This window comes from Galeopterus variegatus, unplaced genomic scaffold (assembly GCF_000696425.1).
Source record: "Galeopterus variegatus unplaced genomic scaffold, G_variegatus-3.0.2 Scaffold2595, whole genome shotgun sequence".
Taxonomy (NCBI): domain Eukaryota; kingdom Metazoa; phylum Chordata; class Mammalia; order Dermoptera; family Cynocephalidae; genus Galeopterus; species Galeopterus variegatus.
The window spans coordinates 142809-158193 of record NW_007728706.1 but is presented as its reverse complement, the minus strand read 5'-3'; the positions used below and the strand labels follow the sequence as shown (position 1 = coordinate 158193).

General features: G+C 47.4%; 1 protein-coding gene across 1 annotated transcript in view; it reads left to right on the top strand.

The window, feature by feature from the left end:
• The window catches only part of DMRT1 (doublesex and mab-3 related transcription factor 1), a 101853-nt gene extending 93435 nt beyond the window's left edge, over nt 1-8418 (top strand). The window contains exon 5 of the mRNA XM_008582382.1: nt 7245-8418. Coding sequence (XP_008580604.1) covers nt 7245-7399 — 155 coding nt within the window. The 3' untranslated portion in view covers nt 7400-8418. The remainder of the gene's footprint in view (nt 1-7244) is intronic.
• The last annotated feature ends 6967 nt before the right edge of the window (nt 8419-15385 follow it).

The window sequence follows — 15385 nt, the reverse complement described above, 5'->3', positions numbered from 1 at the left end:
CAAAAAAAAAAAAAAAAAAAAAAAAAGAAAAGAAAAGAAAAGAAGGTTGGGATTTCCACCATGTCTTACCTAAAGTTGAAGCATCTGTGCTTCTTTCTTCTGCAAGACTACTTTAAGAATTTCTCTTACTGCAAGATATCTGGACAGAGTTAACCTAGGTTTTAGAATGGCAAATATCACAGCCTGCTTTATGGCTTCAATTACTTATGTATCTGAGAAAACAGCTTTCCTAGAATCAAATGGCAAATCTATTCCAGAGATGAATTGTGGAGCATCTTCTTTGCCTTCATTACTGAGATAATCACATGCATATTTAACTCCATTTTCAAATGCAGTTGCATATGTGTGAACAGCCTGGTCATGGTGTCTGTACGTGGACCCTATGGCTTGTTTGCACTGCACAGAGTCCCCAAGGAGTGTGGCCCTGCAAGCTCAAAAAGAACTTGGGTCTTCGGTCTCCAGCCTAGACTGAGGTCCCGGTTCCACCACTTGTTAACAGGGTGTTTAATGCTGCCTTTCTGCCTCAGTGGCCAGGCTTTGCATAGAGTCACTGTGCAGTAAATACAGGCGAAATTAGATAAAACACTTGCATTTTAAAGTCCTGACACTAGTTTTAGACTCGAGACTGTCTTTGCCAATGTGTGGGCTGGCTCTGTCTTGTGGTTGCAGTGTGTCTTGTGAAGACTAAATTCCATGGTCTTTCTCACTTGTTCACCCATTATTAAAAATCTACTATGTGCTCTGCACTGTGCTGGACGATGGGTGGTAGATATTCTAAGCTTAATTTCCATTTACCACATGTTTGTCTTTTACCTTGTAGACTTTCTTTCTATTTCTGCCACAAGGTGGTTCTCATGGCTCTGTGCCCCAGCCCAATGATTCAGTCGAGTCTTTGCGCCTCTTGGCCCAGCCTCAGGAACTCTTAAGTGTAACTCAAGTCCTATGCATGATGCTATGAAAAACACAAACAATAAGCTTGGGTTTCTGTTTGGAGTTCATCTTAGCTTTCAGTCTTCTGGTGTGTAAAGAAGGATGAAGAAAGTAAAGGTGGTCTTTCTGTGAACATCAGAATAGAAACTTGTCTGAGAACATTAGAAGACATTTGAACTGTGTTATCACTAATTCTTTTTTTCTTTCTCAACCAATGTTTAATAAAAATCCTGTTAATTTCTTGCTCTTAGATAGTGGTGTAGCTACTAACCCAAAGTTCTTCCCTTGACAAAAGTACAGCCTTGTGCCAGGGGAGAGGACACAGAAAATAATGACTAAAAAGTATATAGAGACTTAAAGTTTACAAACTATTTTGTTTCCTCAATCCTCAAAACAATTTTGTGAGATAAATAATTATTATCTGCCTTGTACAGTTTAGGAATTTGAGGCCCAATGTGTTTATTGAGGTGCCAGTGTCTGACACAGAACTTGTGGTCTTTTGGCGACAGTGCTCAGATGGTCACTGTTCCTGGCTGGGGGTTAGAGTTCTCTAAAGTGACAGGAGGTCGGCCAGGGAACAGGACTCCCCTCAGCCCTCCTGCGCTGTCTGTGCACTTAGTGTGGTGGAAAGCAGAATAATAGAAATGAGAAATGGAGAAATGAGCCTGCTTTTCGGACTGCTACTCCCTTGTGTGCTCAAGAGAGATGAATTGGGGTGGGGTGGGGCAGGTGTAGACAAGGGTAGAGGGAGGGGAGAGGAGAATAGACACTGGGAAATGTTGCTAAGAACAAGGCACAATTCAGACAGCATCTGGTGCTGAGATGCTCTCTAGTATCCAGGCTACACATGTGGGTAACACCACATGGGGCAGCTTTGTGTTAGTGGGCTTTTCAGCTGCATCAGGCTTAATGGGACCCCCAGCACTTGCACAGAACCATACTACATGCTGTAACCCGTCCCCATTTTACAGATGAGGAAACTGAGGCATGGGGAGGTTAAGGGACTTGTCCAAGGTCTTCAGATAGTAAGAGATAGGTGGTCTGCCTCCAAAGTCCACACACCCGACCACTCTGCTCTGTTGCCTTTTGACCGAGGGACAATCAACAAGTACCTGCCATGCTGTGGTCCAAGAGGGTCTTTTGTGGGTGGCTGGGGGGTGGAGGTGGAGAAGAAATGCCTCGCTAATCCTGAGCTTATCTTTTGGGTCCCAGGTGGGCTGGAAGCGGAATGGAGCCCCTTCTCTCTCTCTTTTATTTTTTTAAGTATTCTTCTTTGTTTATCAGCTGAGCTCTGTAGGTGGGTAAGGGAGTAGGTTCAGTGCATTATCCCTTAGTTTCTCAAGCAGCAAGAAAGCTTGTCTGCAGCAACAGGGCCAGGCTGTGAGCCCAGATTCTCAGACTCCCAGGCTATTGCTATCTCTGACACACTGCAAAAAGACACTTGATAGGCTTCTGTTCAAAAATTAAAATTTTGTTCTATTAGTATTTTGTGAATTGTGTAATGTTATACATGAACTTTAGAAGGAAAGAAGTGTAGTATTGAGGGAAAGAGGTACTATTAATGTTGCATAAATATGTACTTTCTGTTCGAAGTTCAACTCATTTTTAAAGTACAGTATTTTCCAGTGCTTGCAAAGGCTGTGATGGCTGTATCAAGGAGAAAGCACTGACAATTCACCTGATTCCATCTACAGGAACCCTTGTTTACTGTGGCTTGGACAACATGCAAAATGCAGAGCTGGCCCCTTTCAAAACTGGTGTTAGATTTTAGAACTGACAATTAAGATATGGTTTTAAGAAGCCTATAATCCTCAACAGTCCCTTTCTTGTCACTACTCTTTGATTCTGCTTAGGGGGAAAACTCATTTAATTGTTTCAAAGATTATTACTTTTTCAGTAAATTTATAGCAAATGGGGGAGATTAATAAAGGGCTATTTTTTCTCAGCTTGTGGTTTCTAATTACATCAGTTACAGCTCAGCCTTCCTCTTAACTAGAATGCAGGCATGAACTGGAAAAGAATGAGCTAATCCATGATAGATCAGGTGGAATAAAGATCTCCATTCATATCTTTACCTTTCATCCCTTGTTCTGAGTGCCAAGAATTAATGCTGTTTGAAAGTACAAACTAAACCTGCCCAGCTTTGGACAGCTAAGATAATCCTAATTATTTTAAATGTTAGTGAGAAGGGCAGCAGTTCCATCTGGAAAAGAGTTCTTTTGTGAAACATTAAATATCTGCTAAGTGGTATTGATTGGACATGATTTTATTTCCAAACACTATGGTTATCATGAAGCGGAAGAACTTGTTTAAGAAATTTTCATCAGCTTTTCATCAGACTCCTTGTACCTGCAAAGTCTAGAAAACCAAAGAGGCTAGTAGCACTTTCGTTGGGCTTCCTTGGCAGTCAGCATCTAGGTGAAGAGTTGCTAACAATTGAAGAATGCCACTTGCATCTTATTTTTAAAATGGTTTCTTAGTGGGAGTTTAATAGTACTTAACATATAGAGGAAGAAAATTTTTCTCAAGCATGAATATCCTGTTTTCTCACATCACTGGGAGAGAATTATTCATTCCAGTCCATTGACTTCCAACAGATCATTCAAGTTAAAAGTCAGGGGTCCTTGCAATGTCAAAGGATTTAGCAGTTAGAGTGGTTTTTGTTTTTGTTTTTTCAGAGGTTTTTTTCCTTTTGGCAGTATATAATTTTCAGAAAGAATACTGATGGTTAGATGGCATCACCAAAATCATCCTAAGTGGTTTCTTTTCCACATTGGTAAAAATGATTATGTGTAAAGATTTAAAAAAAAAAATAGTAAAAGAGAGGCCCTTTAGCTGCTGTAGACAAATAGGCTACTTAAGAGAAAACAGATACTAAATTTGCTGGTTCAAATAAGGGTCAGCCTCAGAGGTTTACCACCTTTCATTGTTAACAGGAAAAAAGATCAGATTGGCAAGTTTTCCTTTTTTTTTTTCTTTTCCTTACTTTTCAGTCTCTACTTTGGTTTCTAGAAGTCATTTCTTCCATTTCTGTAAATGCTTGGGGGCTATCAGTGATTATAGGGTAGCATAATCCCTAATTGTTTATTGCCTGTGAGTGCTTCTTGCCCCCCACCCCGCAATTCAGCTCCTCCTCCCCCCAGCACAAGAGCAACGTGCTAACATCTTCACTGATGCAGATAGTGAAGCATCTCTGGGCCAATTATTCTTTCTTTCTTTGGGGTTATTCCCCAGAGTGGAATTACCAGGTCAGAGAGGCTGAACAGTTTTACGGTTCTTATTACATGTCACTAGATTGCTGTCCAGAAAGATTGAACCAATTTCTTAGTGCCACCAATACTATCTGTTCTCCCACAGTAGCACTGACACTAGGGGCTAGCAATTTTACAAAATGATTAAGACAAATCTTATGAGTTGTAATTAGCCCTGTGGAGGGACCCTTAGAATGAACTTAAATAACAAAAAGGATCATTTTGATTTTGGAATTTTTAATTAGTATAAAGCAGTTTACAATGGTCAATGATTACTCTTTCTCCCAAAGAAAGCTTAATGAAGTTGCATTAAAGTGGAGAGAGTACCTTAAGGAATTATATATACAAGTAGTGGTAAAATTCATTTTGGACATTAGTCACTAAGACCACTAAATGTTTTTACACAATTGGAACTCTATGAGGTGCTATACGAAATGAGAAACAGATACTGTCCCTAACTTCAACAGCCTGTTATTCAAAGATAATGCTAAGCCTTGAGCAAATGTAAAAATAACATGGATTTAAATTTTGAGCAGAGAAACACTTTTAAAAAAAAGTGCTTTTTAAGACAGGTTAAGTTCATTTATTTACATCTTCTGTGGAGTGCAGTCATGCATTAAGTAGGCTCCAGCCTCCTTAGGCTATGCAGGTAACACTCAGCTCTCTTTGTCGCCCTAAGTCATACAAACACTTTCCAAGAAAATACCAACTCAAGTGAGAGTGAAAGGGGACATTCCCTACTTGCTTTCTTTTGTAAAATTCCTATTCCTCCCCCTTTCAGTCTCAAGTTGGCTAAATGCGGGGTGGAGGGTGGGGAAAGGGAGACATCTCCTAGGTCAGCTGCTAACTGAAGGCAGAAGGCAGGCCCAAGACTCCGAACATGTTGAGAGAACACTTACCAATTCCTTTGTAGCCTCTGCATCAGACTGACAAGGGTCAGTTATTTTGCCTCCTTGAATCTCTTAAAACAGGGATTGGGAAGGTCCACTGGCCAGTTCCTGAATGTGGTGCCAGGGGCAAGAGCATGCCACATCCAGGCTGAGCAGTGCCATACTGTCCGTGGCGGCTTCCACAGGGCCCCCAATGCAAAGCGGGAAGAGTAATTCAATGAATGGTTTGAGAGTGAAATGCCCCATTACAGTATGTGGCATACAGGCAGTCATCAGTAAATGTTCACTCTCTTCCCCATGGCTTCTATCACTGGTTTGGGATGGGGGTGGGGGTGGGGAGCAGATTAACTCAGACTCTCCACTAGGCTATTAGTCAGCTTTCTAGATCTGTATAGTAACAAGATATCATCAAAGTCTACTATCTTTGGAAAACATTTTCTGTGCATATATATAACAACCAGGTGCATGTACACACAATTCTTAATTCCCCTTGGATTTGCAGGGAGTTTTAAATCCATATAACAATTCAAGTTTAGTAAGAAGCCTTTATGAAGTGCAATAAGATGAAGGCTTCAGATTTCCTAAGATCCTAGTTTTTTTTGATTGCTATATTTATATATGCATGTATATGCTTTTTAAATTGCTAAACAAATACGGTTGGTATAAAAAGTAACTTGCTTGTCAGGAAATTTCCTAAATTGCTTTTCAAATTTATTCACGTGGTTAAGTTTTAAGATCATCCCTTTCCTTACTGGTTATTGAAGTAGCTATATACAAAACCATCCATCAGTCTGTCTGTCCATATGTCACATTGGAGGGAGGGAGCTTTCTGAAGTAATTTAGTCCAGTGGAGTGGTTAAAGGTCTGCTTCTTAAGTCCCAGCTCTGTTCTTTTATTTGTGTGGTTCCACTAGCTGCAGCAAACCTTTTCCAAACCCATAACAAGTGTAAATAGCGTTCTCTTGTAAAAAGGTCTCTTTTCAGCATGGTAATATACCTTATTAAATTCCAAACATAATAAGTATTGATGGCAAACACATCAGGACCCAGTACAGCTTCTACTATGATTTAGTTCTCTACAAATGACTTCAGCACGCAGCTCCCAATGCATTTTGCTAATTACATCATAGATTTCCCTATTGATGAACACAAGCTGAATTAACACAGGAGCACTAATGTACCCTTTCACCATTATTGTTGTACAAGAAGCCGTGGCAGATGCTGGCAGTTAGTTACACAAACATTAGTATTAACGATTGGCCATTTGGAATTGGTGACAAACTACTGCCCGGCAGAATCCTGAGGCTGAAACCAATCAGGAAGTTAATGAGGAGAGAAATTACCACTGCAGCTTCCCCTTAATTACATTCACACTAGGCAGGAAGGGAGTTCTGGGGGTGGATCTAAACTCGGCTAAGGTTAAGAAGGTCAGAGACCCTTTGCTTAAATTTTGTATCTACTGTGGCATGTAAGGTTGCAAAAATTCATTATTACTTTTGCATCCTTCATATTTAATGTCGGTTTCCCAGTAGAGTTTTATGTTCATAGGTTTACTTTCAAAATCTTTACCCGACTTCTATTTTGGTGTGGTATATTCGTAGATCAATTCATTTTACTTTTTGTTTTTTAAAAATTCCCTCCCATTTACTGATGCTGACACCCCTCTGTTTTTGTCCCATTATATAGCCAAGAGAAATGATACGAAAGTTGATTGACTATCAACTTCATCTGCTGTATCTTGAAAAACTCGGGTTATCTTGTCAAATATTGGAAATACATGGGTGGAGCCTTACTTGGGGTAATTTGTCAGATGGATCATTGACAAGTTTCATTAGCATCCTTTACATAAAGGGGAGGGACTCAGTGGAGGGTGGAAATAGTTTCCCCAGGAAGGGTGGAACAGACTTTTGTTTAGTTTTGTTTTTTTAATAAACATACAACTGGAACTCTGCTACCTAACTTTCCCCTTGAGTTAAATATACTGTGCAGAATACTAGTTTTTTATTCTGAGGAAGCGCTGGGGATTTTAATGAGTGTCTATAAAAACACTTTCAACTCGAAATAGGAATGGAGAGTGCCTCTTTCTTTGTTGGAGCCTAATTGACTACTGAAGGAAGAAAGACTAGCCACTTTTAACAAACTCTTCTCCCTTTCTCTCTTCCCCCACTTCCCAGTATTCTCGCCGCCCAGCAGTCAAGATTCTGGCTTGGTTTCCCTCTCGAGCAGCTCTCCTATTAGTAACGAGAGCACAAAGGGAGTGCTGGAATGTGAGTCTGCGTCGGAGCCCAACAACTTCACGGTCACTCCCGTCATCGAGGAGGACGAGTAAGCGGTGCCTGCTGCCTGCCATTGGCAGTTCACTTGGAATAGCAGGCTTATTCCATTATCCACAGGGTTTGTTGTTAATATTTTGCATTGACTCATTGACTCATGCTGACTTAACTACTGAGAATATGTTTGGTTTATATTCCTTAGAGTGCAGCCCAGAGGCTAAAACACATTTGTAATAGTTCAGGGTTTGTGACTACCATTCACAAGAATTAAAAGTGCTTTGCTCACATAGTAGTGTCCCTCATTTTTTCTATGACACTATGTTGGGGTACATGTAGTTTTCAAGAAATACAGTTCACTTAACTGAAGCCATATGTGTGCATCTGAGTCATAATTAGATGTTCCTTTTAGTTTTAAAATGAAATCTTAGGTGCCTTAGATTTTTAAAAAATTTATTTTATTAAAACTGCAAAAATTTTAATTTAGCTAAGTACCTGACCAGTGAGAAGAAAAGAGCAGGCAAAATTAGTGATTATTTTAGAAATCTGCAGAAGGTCAGAGTAAATTGAGATACTGTGTGTTTGTGTTGCTGTTGGAAATAGCTGCAACCTCATCCCTCCAAATCCAAAACATGACTGAAACATAGTAAGAAAAAATTAAAGCCCTTAAGAATGACTACTTTTTCTGTAAAGGGTAATTTGAAAATAATACAATTTAAAGTAACCCCAGTGATGCAGAGTTCTTAGGTGTTGTTTCTAGAATAACATGAGTTTATCATACATATTCTACCACAGGAAAATAATGGATGCAATCTAGACTATTTTGTAACCTTAGGTTGTAATCTGACTTGGAAATAAGTACATCTTTAAAAGTTACCACAGATTTCTGAGTTCATTATTTTGTTTAAAAATTGCTTATGGAGTACTTCCTTATGTAACAGAAGCCATCCTGAAATGAAACTAGTCTAAAAAAAATTCATTGTTCTGTGTAGTTGCAGCTGTACCTGAAATAAAAACGTTATTGATGACTGAATTTTCTTGTGTGTATATTTGGTGAGCGGTATTAAACAGGAAAAAAGAAATTACTTGTATTTTCTTCGCTCTGTGCTTTGAAAACATCTATTTGATTTCACCCCCATCTGTTGTAATCAATAACCTGACCATCTTGTTTTTTATTAAATGCACTTACTCTTAATTTCATCCACCAGTGGTTTTAGAGAGAATAATGTGGAGTTACCTATATAGGTTTGACATTATAAATCACTTCTTGGGGCTGAATCGTATAGCGGTATCGATTGATCCTGATATATCACAGAAATTTACTGTCACTTCTGTTTTCAATTAAAGATACAATCAGTCAGATAATGACTTAATTGGATTTTACAGAAGATTGAGTTTTATTGCCCAGTGCTTTACGAGTTTAGTTAAGGAAGATCATTTTATCACACTTGTCAGGCGGCTGCTACTGCAGCCCTGTGCCCTTCGGCGGCTGTAGCTGTAGCTATTGTGACGGCGACTACAGGAGGCAGCGGGACGCTCGGGGAAGGGACCGCGGCTGCAGAGTGGCCACCTCCAGTGCATTATTGGTGGCGTTCTCGGAAAAGAGGATTCCTCGCTCACTCGCACGCTCGCACCCCTGCCCACTGCCCAGCTGCCCTCTCTTTCTTTGGGTAATTCTGGCTTGTGAGGACCCAGGAGTCCTGCAGCTCCCCCCATTCCGTAGATAAGCGCAGCACACTAACTGTCCGGGGAAGGGGTTGTTGGAGAAGCTCCGCATGCCCCCTCCAGTGCTTCTGCTTCAGTGCCCCCACATCCTGGAAAGCTAGGCAGAACCAATGTCGGTGTGCCAGTGCGCTCTAAGCCTTCCCTGAGCACCCCGTGGGCTCCTGGTGCGCCCCGAGGGCCGGGCTCGGCGCGGCAGGCGTGAGCTGCGCAGGTCATGCGTATCCCGGCCACCTGCGCCCAGAAACCCAGGCCGGTCGAATGGGTAGCGCCTGATTTGGGGGAAAGGTCCTATGCGTATCCCGGCCACCTGCGCCCAGAAACCCAGGCCGGTCGAATGGGTAGCGCCTGATTTTGGGGAAAGGTCCCTCGAAGTCCACCTTCCTCTCCAGACGCCAAGTTTGCTGAGGCAACAGGGCGGCAGCGCAGAGACCCTTATCGGGGATCCGGCACTGGAAGGGCCACTCCCTGCATTGGGCCCGGGCTCCAGCACCTCAGCGGGCCACTCAGGGCCGCAGGCTGACCTGAAGACCCGGCTTCTCTCCCCTTTATTGAATTGTTCCCCCACAAGAGGGATCTGCGGCCCTTCCTCCCGCGCCCCGTTTTTATTCTTGGGTTTTTATTCTTGACTCCTAGGAGGTTGCAAGACAGGCCCGAGGCCTGGCCTAGGAGGGATGCGTTGTGAATTTGGCCAATTCTGATCACAGGGTAAAGCGTAGGCAGTAAAGCCTCACGGCTGTATTTTAATAAACATTTGAGGGCGGTCAGTTTTCCAAAGCTCTGCCACTTCAGCGGAGACCCACAGCAAGCAAGGCCGCTTCCTCCCGCGGGTGGGATCCGTGGTGAGCGGTCTCCGAGTGCGCAGAACACGTGCGTGCACCCGTGGGCGTGCCGGGCGTCCTGTGCTTGCCCGGGCGGGCTATGAGGGCTGCCGGGACAACCCTTATTGAGCCTTTGCAGGTGTTCCGCAGCTCCGGCGCGGGGAAACCCAGGCAGGCAGGCCGGGCCTTCCTCCCCTGGAAGCTTGACAAGCTCCTGCCACGCAACGAGTGGCTGGAAGCAGAGAGCACGCGCCTTTACCCTGGGCTGCTTCCGGCTGTGCAATGGCTGGGGGCGCGGGGGACCCCTACCTCCCTCCAGCGGACGCCGCCCTCGGGCCGACGACCCACCGTGGCACGCTGGCCGATGGGTTCGCGCTCCAGCCCGGGGACCCCTGGCTCTCACACTACTAGTGTCCTGCAGACCCCGCGCCGCGGAACTGAGATCCAGGGCGTCCTTGGTGACACTCGCTTTCTTGCTGCCCCAACCTCGGTCATACTCGCAGCCGGGGCCCTGCCTGCTCCTCATGCACGGATACCGCAATCCCCGGTAGGGGCGTGAGCCAGCCCCGCCGGGCAGACAACGCCGTTTGTTCCGTCGCACGTTGCAGAAACAAGCCCCACGTCCACCCATAAATATCGAGTCCCCTCCCACTCCACTTGAACCTTAGTGCTGAACCGGTTTCCCACGCTTATGTATCTTGACGCCTCGCATCGGGTCTCATTAACGGGGCTTTCTGGAACGCGCCGCGCGTTACGAGGAAACCCGAAGGGCAGCCTGGAGAGGGACTGGGGAATCTTCCTCGGCACCCTCGGCTTGGCCGGGTCCGGTGGAGGTCATGGCTGGCCGCCCGCGCGCCGCCGCCCCTCTGGAATGTTTGCCCGGGAAACTGGCGCGGGGCCCTCGCTTCCCTCCCGCCCTCCGCGCACACGCGGACAAGGCCTGACGCCCGCAGCCCGCTGGGCCCTGCGCCTTTGAAGCTCGGCCGCCGCCATCGACTCCCGATTCTCGCCTTTAAAGACGTCTTCTCCCCCCACCCTCTGCTCACGGAAGCGCGGACGGGCCTCTCCTCAGCCACTAAAGTTCCTCTCCCTCAACCCCGTTCTCCCCACCCCGCCAAAACAACTGAGCAAACTTTTCTACGGTTCCAAGCAGCTGCCAAGACGGCGGGGTGGGCGGGGCGAGCGGGGTGGGCGGGGCGCCAGCACTCCGGAAGTCGCGTCGTGCTGGGCGCTCTTGAGCCGGGAACTGGAGGCCGGGTAGGAGCCTCGCAAACCCCACCCCACCCGCAGTTCCCGCGTCCCGGCGCAGAGCCCCGGCCTCGCAGCGTTGCTCTCGTGCGCCGGGTCGGGCCTCCTGGCGTCGAGTTCGCGCTCACTCTCCCTGGGGTGCCAGCAGCGCGGGCCGTTTCCCTTCTATTCCCGGGCCCCTTGGACCGAACGGGGATTTCTTTCCCCTGAAGCGCGCACATCCTCCTGCTTTCCCCGCGGCGGGGCTTTGTTTAGGAACATCAGGGGACGGGGAGGCGGGAGAGACTTTTCTGGAAGAATGGCTAGTCCTGGGGGAGAAGAGTACCCAGCGCCCGGACAGAGAACACTTCGGGGAAAAGAAACTTTTTCCTTGTCCTTTGACTGTTTGGTCAAATTCCCCCAAATAACTTCCTCAGCCTGTTGTTTTTAGTTTTGAAGTCGCAGGAGAAAGATGATTTTAAAAGTGTCTTAAAGTCAGCCCTGCTCATTCTGCCTCGGAGGAGGCGTTTTTCTTTTCTTCCTCTGCACCGAAGGCAGACGGTGTCTGCGACCCTCTTCCCTTCCTTCCAAAGTGGTGAAGGTACTTGACCGACGCCCCCTGTCCGTCCCTTGCCCTCCAGTTCCCCGGCGGGCTGTGACCGGCCCGGGCGCCCCGCGAGACTCTGCAGGGCAGAGAACCGGCCCGGGGCCGCGGGCGCTCCTTGCTGGGACCCGAGGCCGGAGTGGGAAGTGAGCAGCTGCGCCCGGGGCCTCCGGGGCCGCCGCCCAGCGGGGAGAGCTCCGAGGTGCGCTCTTGGAAAGGGTGGGGCTGAAGCCGCCGCTCAGAGGGCCCCTGGCTTCGAGAGTTCGAGAACAAGAAGGGACGGAGCAGCCCCTGCCTCGTCTGCATAGGGCCGGCGGGGTCACAGGCCGTTCTGCTTCCCCGCTTACTCCAGAAGGCCTGGGCCCCTGGGGATCTGGAGCACGCTTCCCACTGCACCCCGTTTCCTTCCCTTCCAAGACGGTGTGGGGACGTGATCGTCCAGGTCCTTCCTTCTGCTCAGAGGGGTTCCCCGGGTCGGCCCGACGCGGATTCAGTAGCACTCCCGGCCCACGTGGCCTCTGCCCTCCACCCCGCGCCCCAGAGGACGGCTTCGAGGATCCCCTGGGGGGTGTGCACGAGCCTCTCTCCAACCAATCAAGGGAGAACAAGGATATTGTTGCCACCTCAAGAAATCAGTTGCTGGTCGTCCTACCGTCGGGCTAGACGTTGCCCCCACCCCTTTCAACGTGAAGCTGCCAGCGAGTGATGCCGAGAGGCACTGACTGGATGAGAGAGCTTGGTAGTTCAAGCTGAGAAGTTCATGCTCAGGTAGAGAGGATCCTTTTCCCTGCCTTTACAGGGGTTTCTGCACGTCCTGGCCCCCAGCGTCTCCTCGCACCAACGGCACCGTGGTCGCGATCAAAACAGTAAATAGGATCCCTGACTCGCGCCCCCGCCCCATAAGAATCCAGCAAAGCAGAAAATTTCCTGCTGCTTTTCAATCAGGAATATATTCATCAGCATGTATAACATTTTATAGTATACATCTGGGAGCACATGAAACTGCCCCTTTATATAAGTGTTCATTGGGGGCGAGGAGCAGCTACCAAGACTCCCAAATTTGGAATCAGAACATTCTCGCTTTCTCGGCGGGGGCACCTGCACTCCGAGTTTTTACATATACAGACACCATGGATTGTATGCGTGCCGGAAAGAACCACATACGCACAGTCTTTTTCACCCTTTCGCTATTAATACCTGCCACGATTTTAATTGCGGTTTGAAAACACACACACACCGTGAGGTTACATTTACTTGAAATTCTGCCCCCTCTCTTTCCAACTTCTTTGATGATTTTTCCCATAAGTGTATAAGCTGCCGGGAGTTAGCAGAAGCAGGCAGCTTCTCCTAAATGTGATTCGGACCATATGCTTTCTACATTCATTCCCACTCCGGCTTTTCTTCTCCGCACTAACTGCTAACACGTTATAGTCACCTTGAAATTTCCTCTGCTATTTTCCAATTAAAAGCTTAATAGCCCTGGAAACGGAGTTCATGTGGTGAAGTTTACCATAGCCCCTTGTTCTGAAAGGCTTTCTGCTGGGATCCCATTATGTGCTTGAATAAACCCTTTCTGCAAACAGAAATGGGACTCGGGGTTGTCAGGTGTTGGGTTACAATAGACTTTGAGGCAGGGGACATTTTACCAACATAAATACAAACCTGTCCCTATAGGGAGATGTTGTCAAATACTGGGATATGGAAAACATTCCCATCAAATATGAGAAAAGGATTACTGCGCTATATCAAATGAGTATTTAGATCTCAGCCCCCGATGTGCACTGAAGTGAAACGGGGCCCCGGGACCAAATAATGCAAGACTGTTTGAGTGGCAACGGGACAGGGTGGCTAGGTGACCGAGGGAGGAAAGGGGGTCGCCTTGGTAGGGAAAACGCCCCCACAAACCTGGAGCAGAGCCCTGCTTTCCTCTTAAAAATTCTTTACTTTCAAGTTCCTTATAGTCCCCCCGTTTCGCTAACTCTTTGGAGAAAATCGGGAGAAATGTGGCTTTGAAAAAGCCCGGTGAAAAAGTCCCGGTGTTGCCAAGAGACCTGGAGATTTCAGCGCGAAAGTTCCTAGATTGGGAGTCATTCGCGGCCTTCTATATTTGGTGTCACGTAAAGCGACTGGCTGCCAGCTCCCCACTCCCGGCCTCTGGCCCACTTGACTGCGGGTGACCTCTGCCTCCCGACCGGAGAGCTTACGAAATTCCTTCCAGTTGTAGCGTTTTAGGGCTTGTTTTCCCTGCGGAGGTTGGGAGAAGAGGGATTAGGTGGTGGAGGAAGGGGCAAGGCCGAGGGTCCCTGCCCGATGCGGCTTTGGGGGAAGGTCTCCCAGGGTTAGCACTCGCGTGCACGGTCTTCCTGCCCACGCCCCACCAGGTCAACCTCCTGCAATTCCCAACCCCCAACTCCCGGACGTGTCCGAGATGGGGGACCGCGCAAGGCTTCAAGGGAAGCGTGCATAGAACCCAGTTCTCTTTTTAACCCTCCTCCCTTTTCCCAATCACCCTTCTAGGCGGAGGGTTGGCTGCTAGAAGCCTTGGCGGTGCTTTACTAGAATTCACAGCAAACATCAACATTTTCTGGTTGCTTGCTTATCTCCACGGCAGTGCAGAGAAAAGCGGCCTCCGGAGGGGTCGGACATTGCCGCGGACTGGTCTACGCACTTATCTAGCATTCGATTCGCCCACACCGCCAGGAGACTTAGTGTAAGCTCTCAAGAGCATACAGATGGTTCCGCGGCTCCCATCTCCCCCCTTCGCACACGGCCATAGTGCTGCCCTGTGCCCACTGTATCCACTTGCTTTTTATTTTTTTGTTGGTTTATTGATGGGGGAGGAAGGCTTTAGTCGTCTCTGTGCATATGTAGAAGTAGTCTGCATTAGGCCAAACCGGGTAACATAGAAAACTGAAAACACGCAAATATGCTGTCATTTTGTGCAAGGGTCCCCTCCCACCCCCACCCAAAGCCACCTATAGGCTAAGGCGTGGGGGCAAGTGGCCCCATCCCTTATCCATAACTAAATCACAGAGTCCGTGTTGATTTTAATTGGGTGACGCGACACCTCCGTTTGGTCGTTCAGGGGCTGTTCGGAGAGAGGACAGGTCATATCCGGTGACTTTGGGGGCGTTAAAGTGGCTCTCCGTCCGCTCTCTGAAAGTTTAGACCCAGGGCGTTAGCAAATCCTCCACGCGAGCACTTCCCCTGCCTTTCAGGACAGAGACGGTTTTTTATTGAAACATGGGGAGGAGGGTAGAAAAAGAAAATTAGCCTGCAAAATGGTCTGTCATCCTTGGGCACGCAGATTTTCAAAAACATTCATTTTCTTCCACAGCTACAAAAGAGGAAAAATACATTGCGAAAGGAAATCAAGAAAAGAGCCCCAAATTTCTCGAACCAGTACCATTCCCCTATGCTCAACTCCATCCGCCAGTGGCCGCGAGGCCTGTGTCGCCCCGATTTGAAACCCCATCGACCCGCGCCCGGTCCCGGCCGCTCCCGTAGGCTCCTGTCTTCGCGGAGCCGAGTTTCTGCGGCTAAGCGTCAGGATAAAAGCGGTTTGGGGCTCCGTGCGGCCAGATCAGGCCTGGAGGGTGGAGAACACAGCGAAGGGGAGCTGCCACCTCAATCGCTTACAGTCCCCCCCCCCCCCCCCCCCCCCCCCCCCC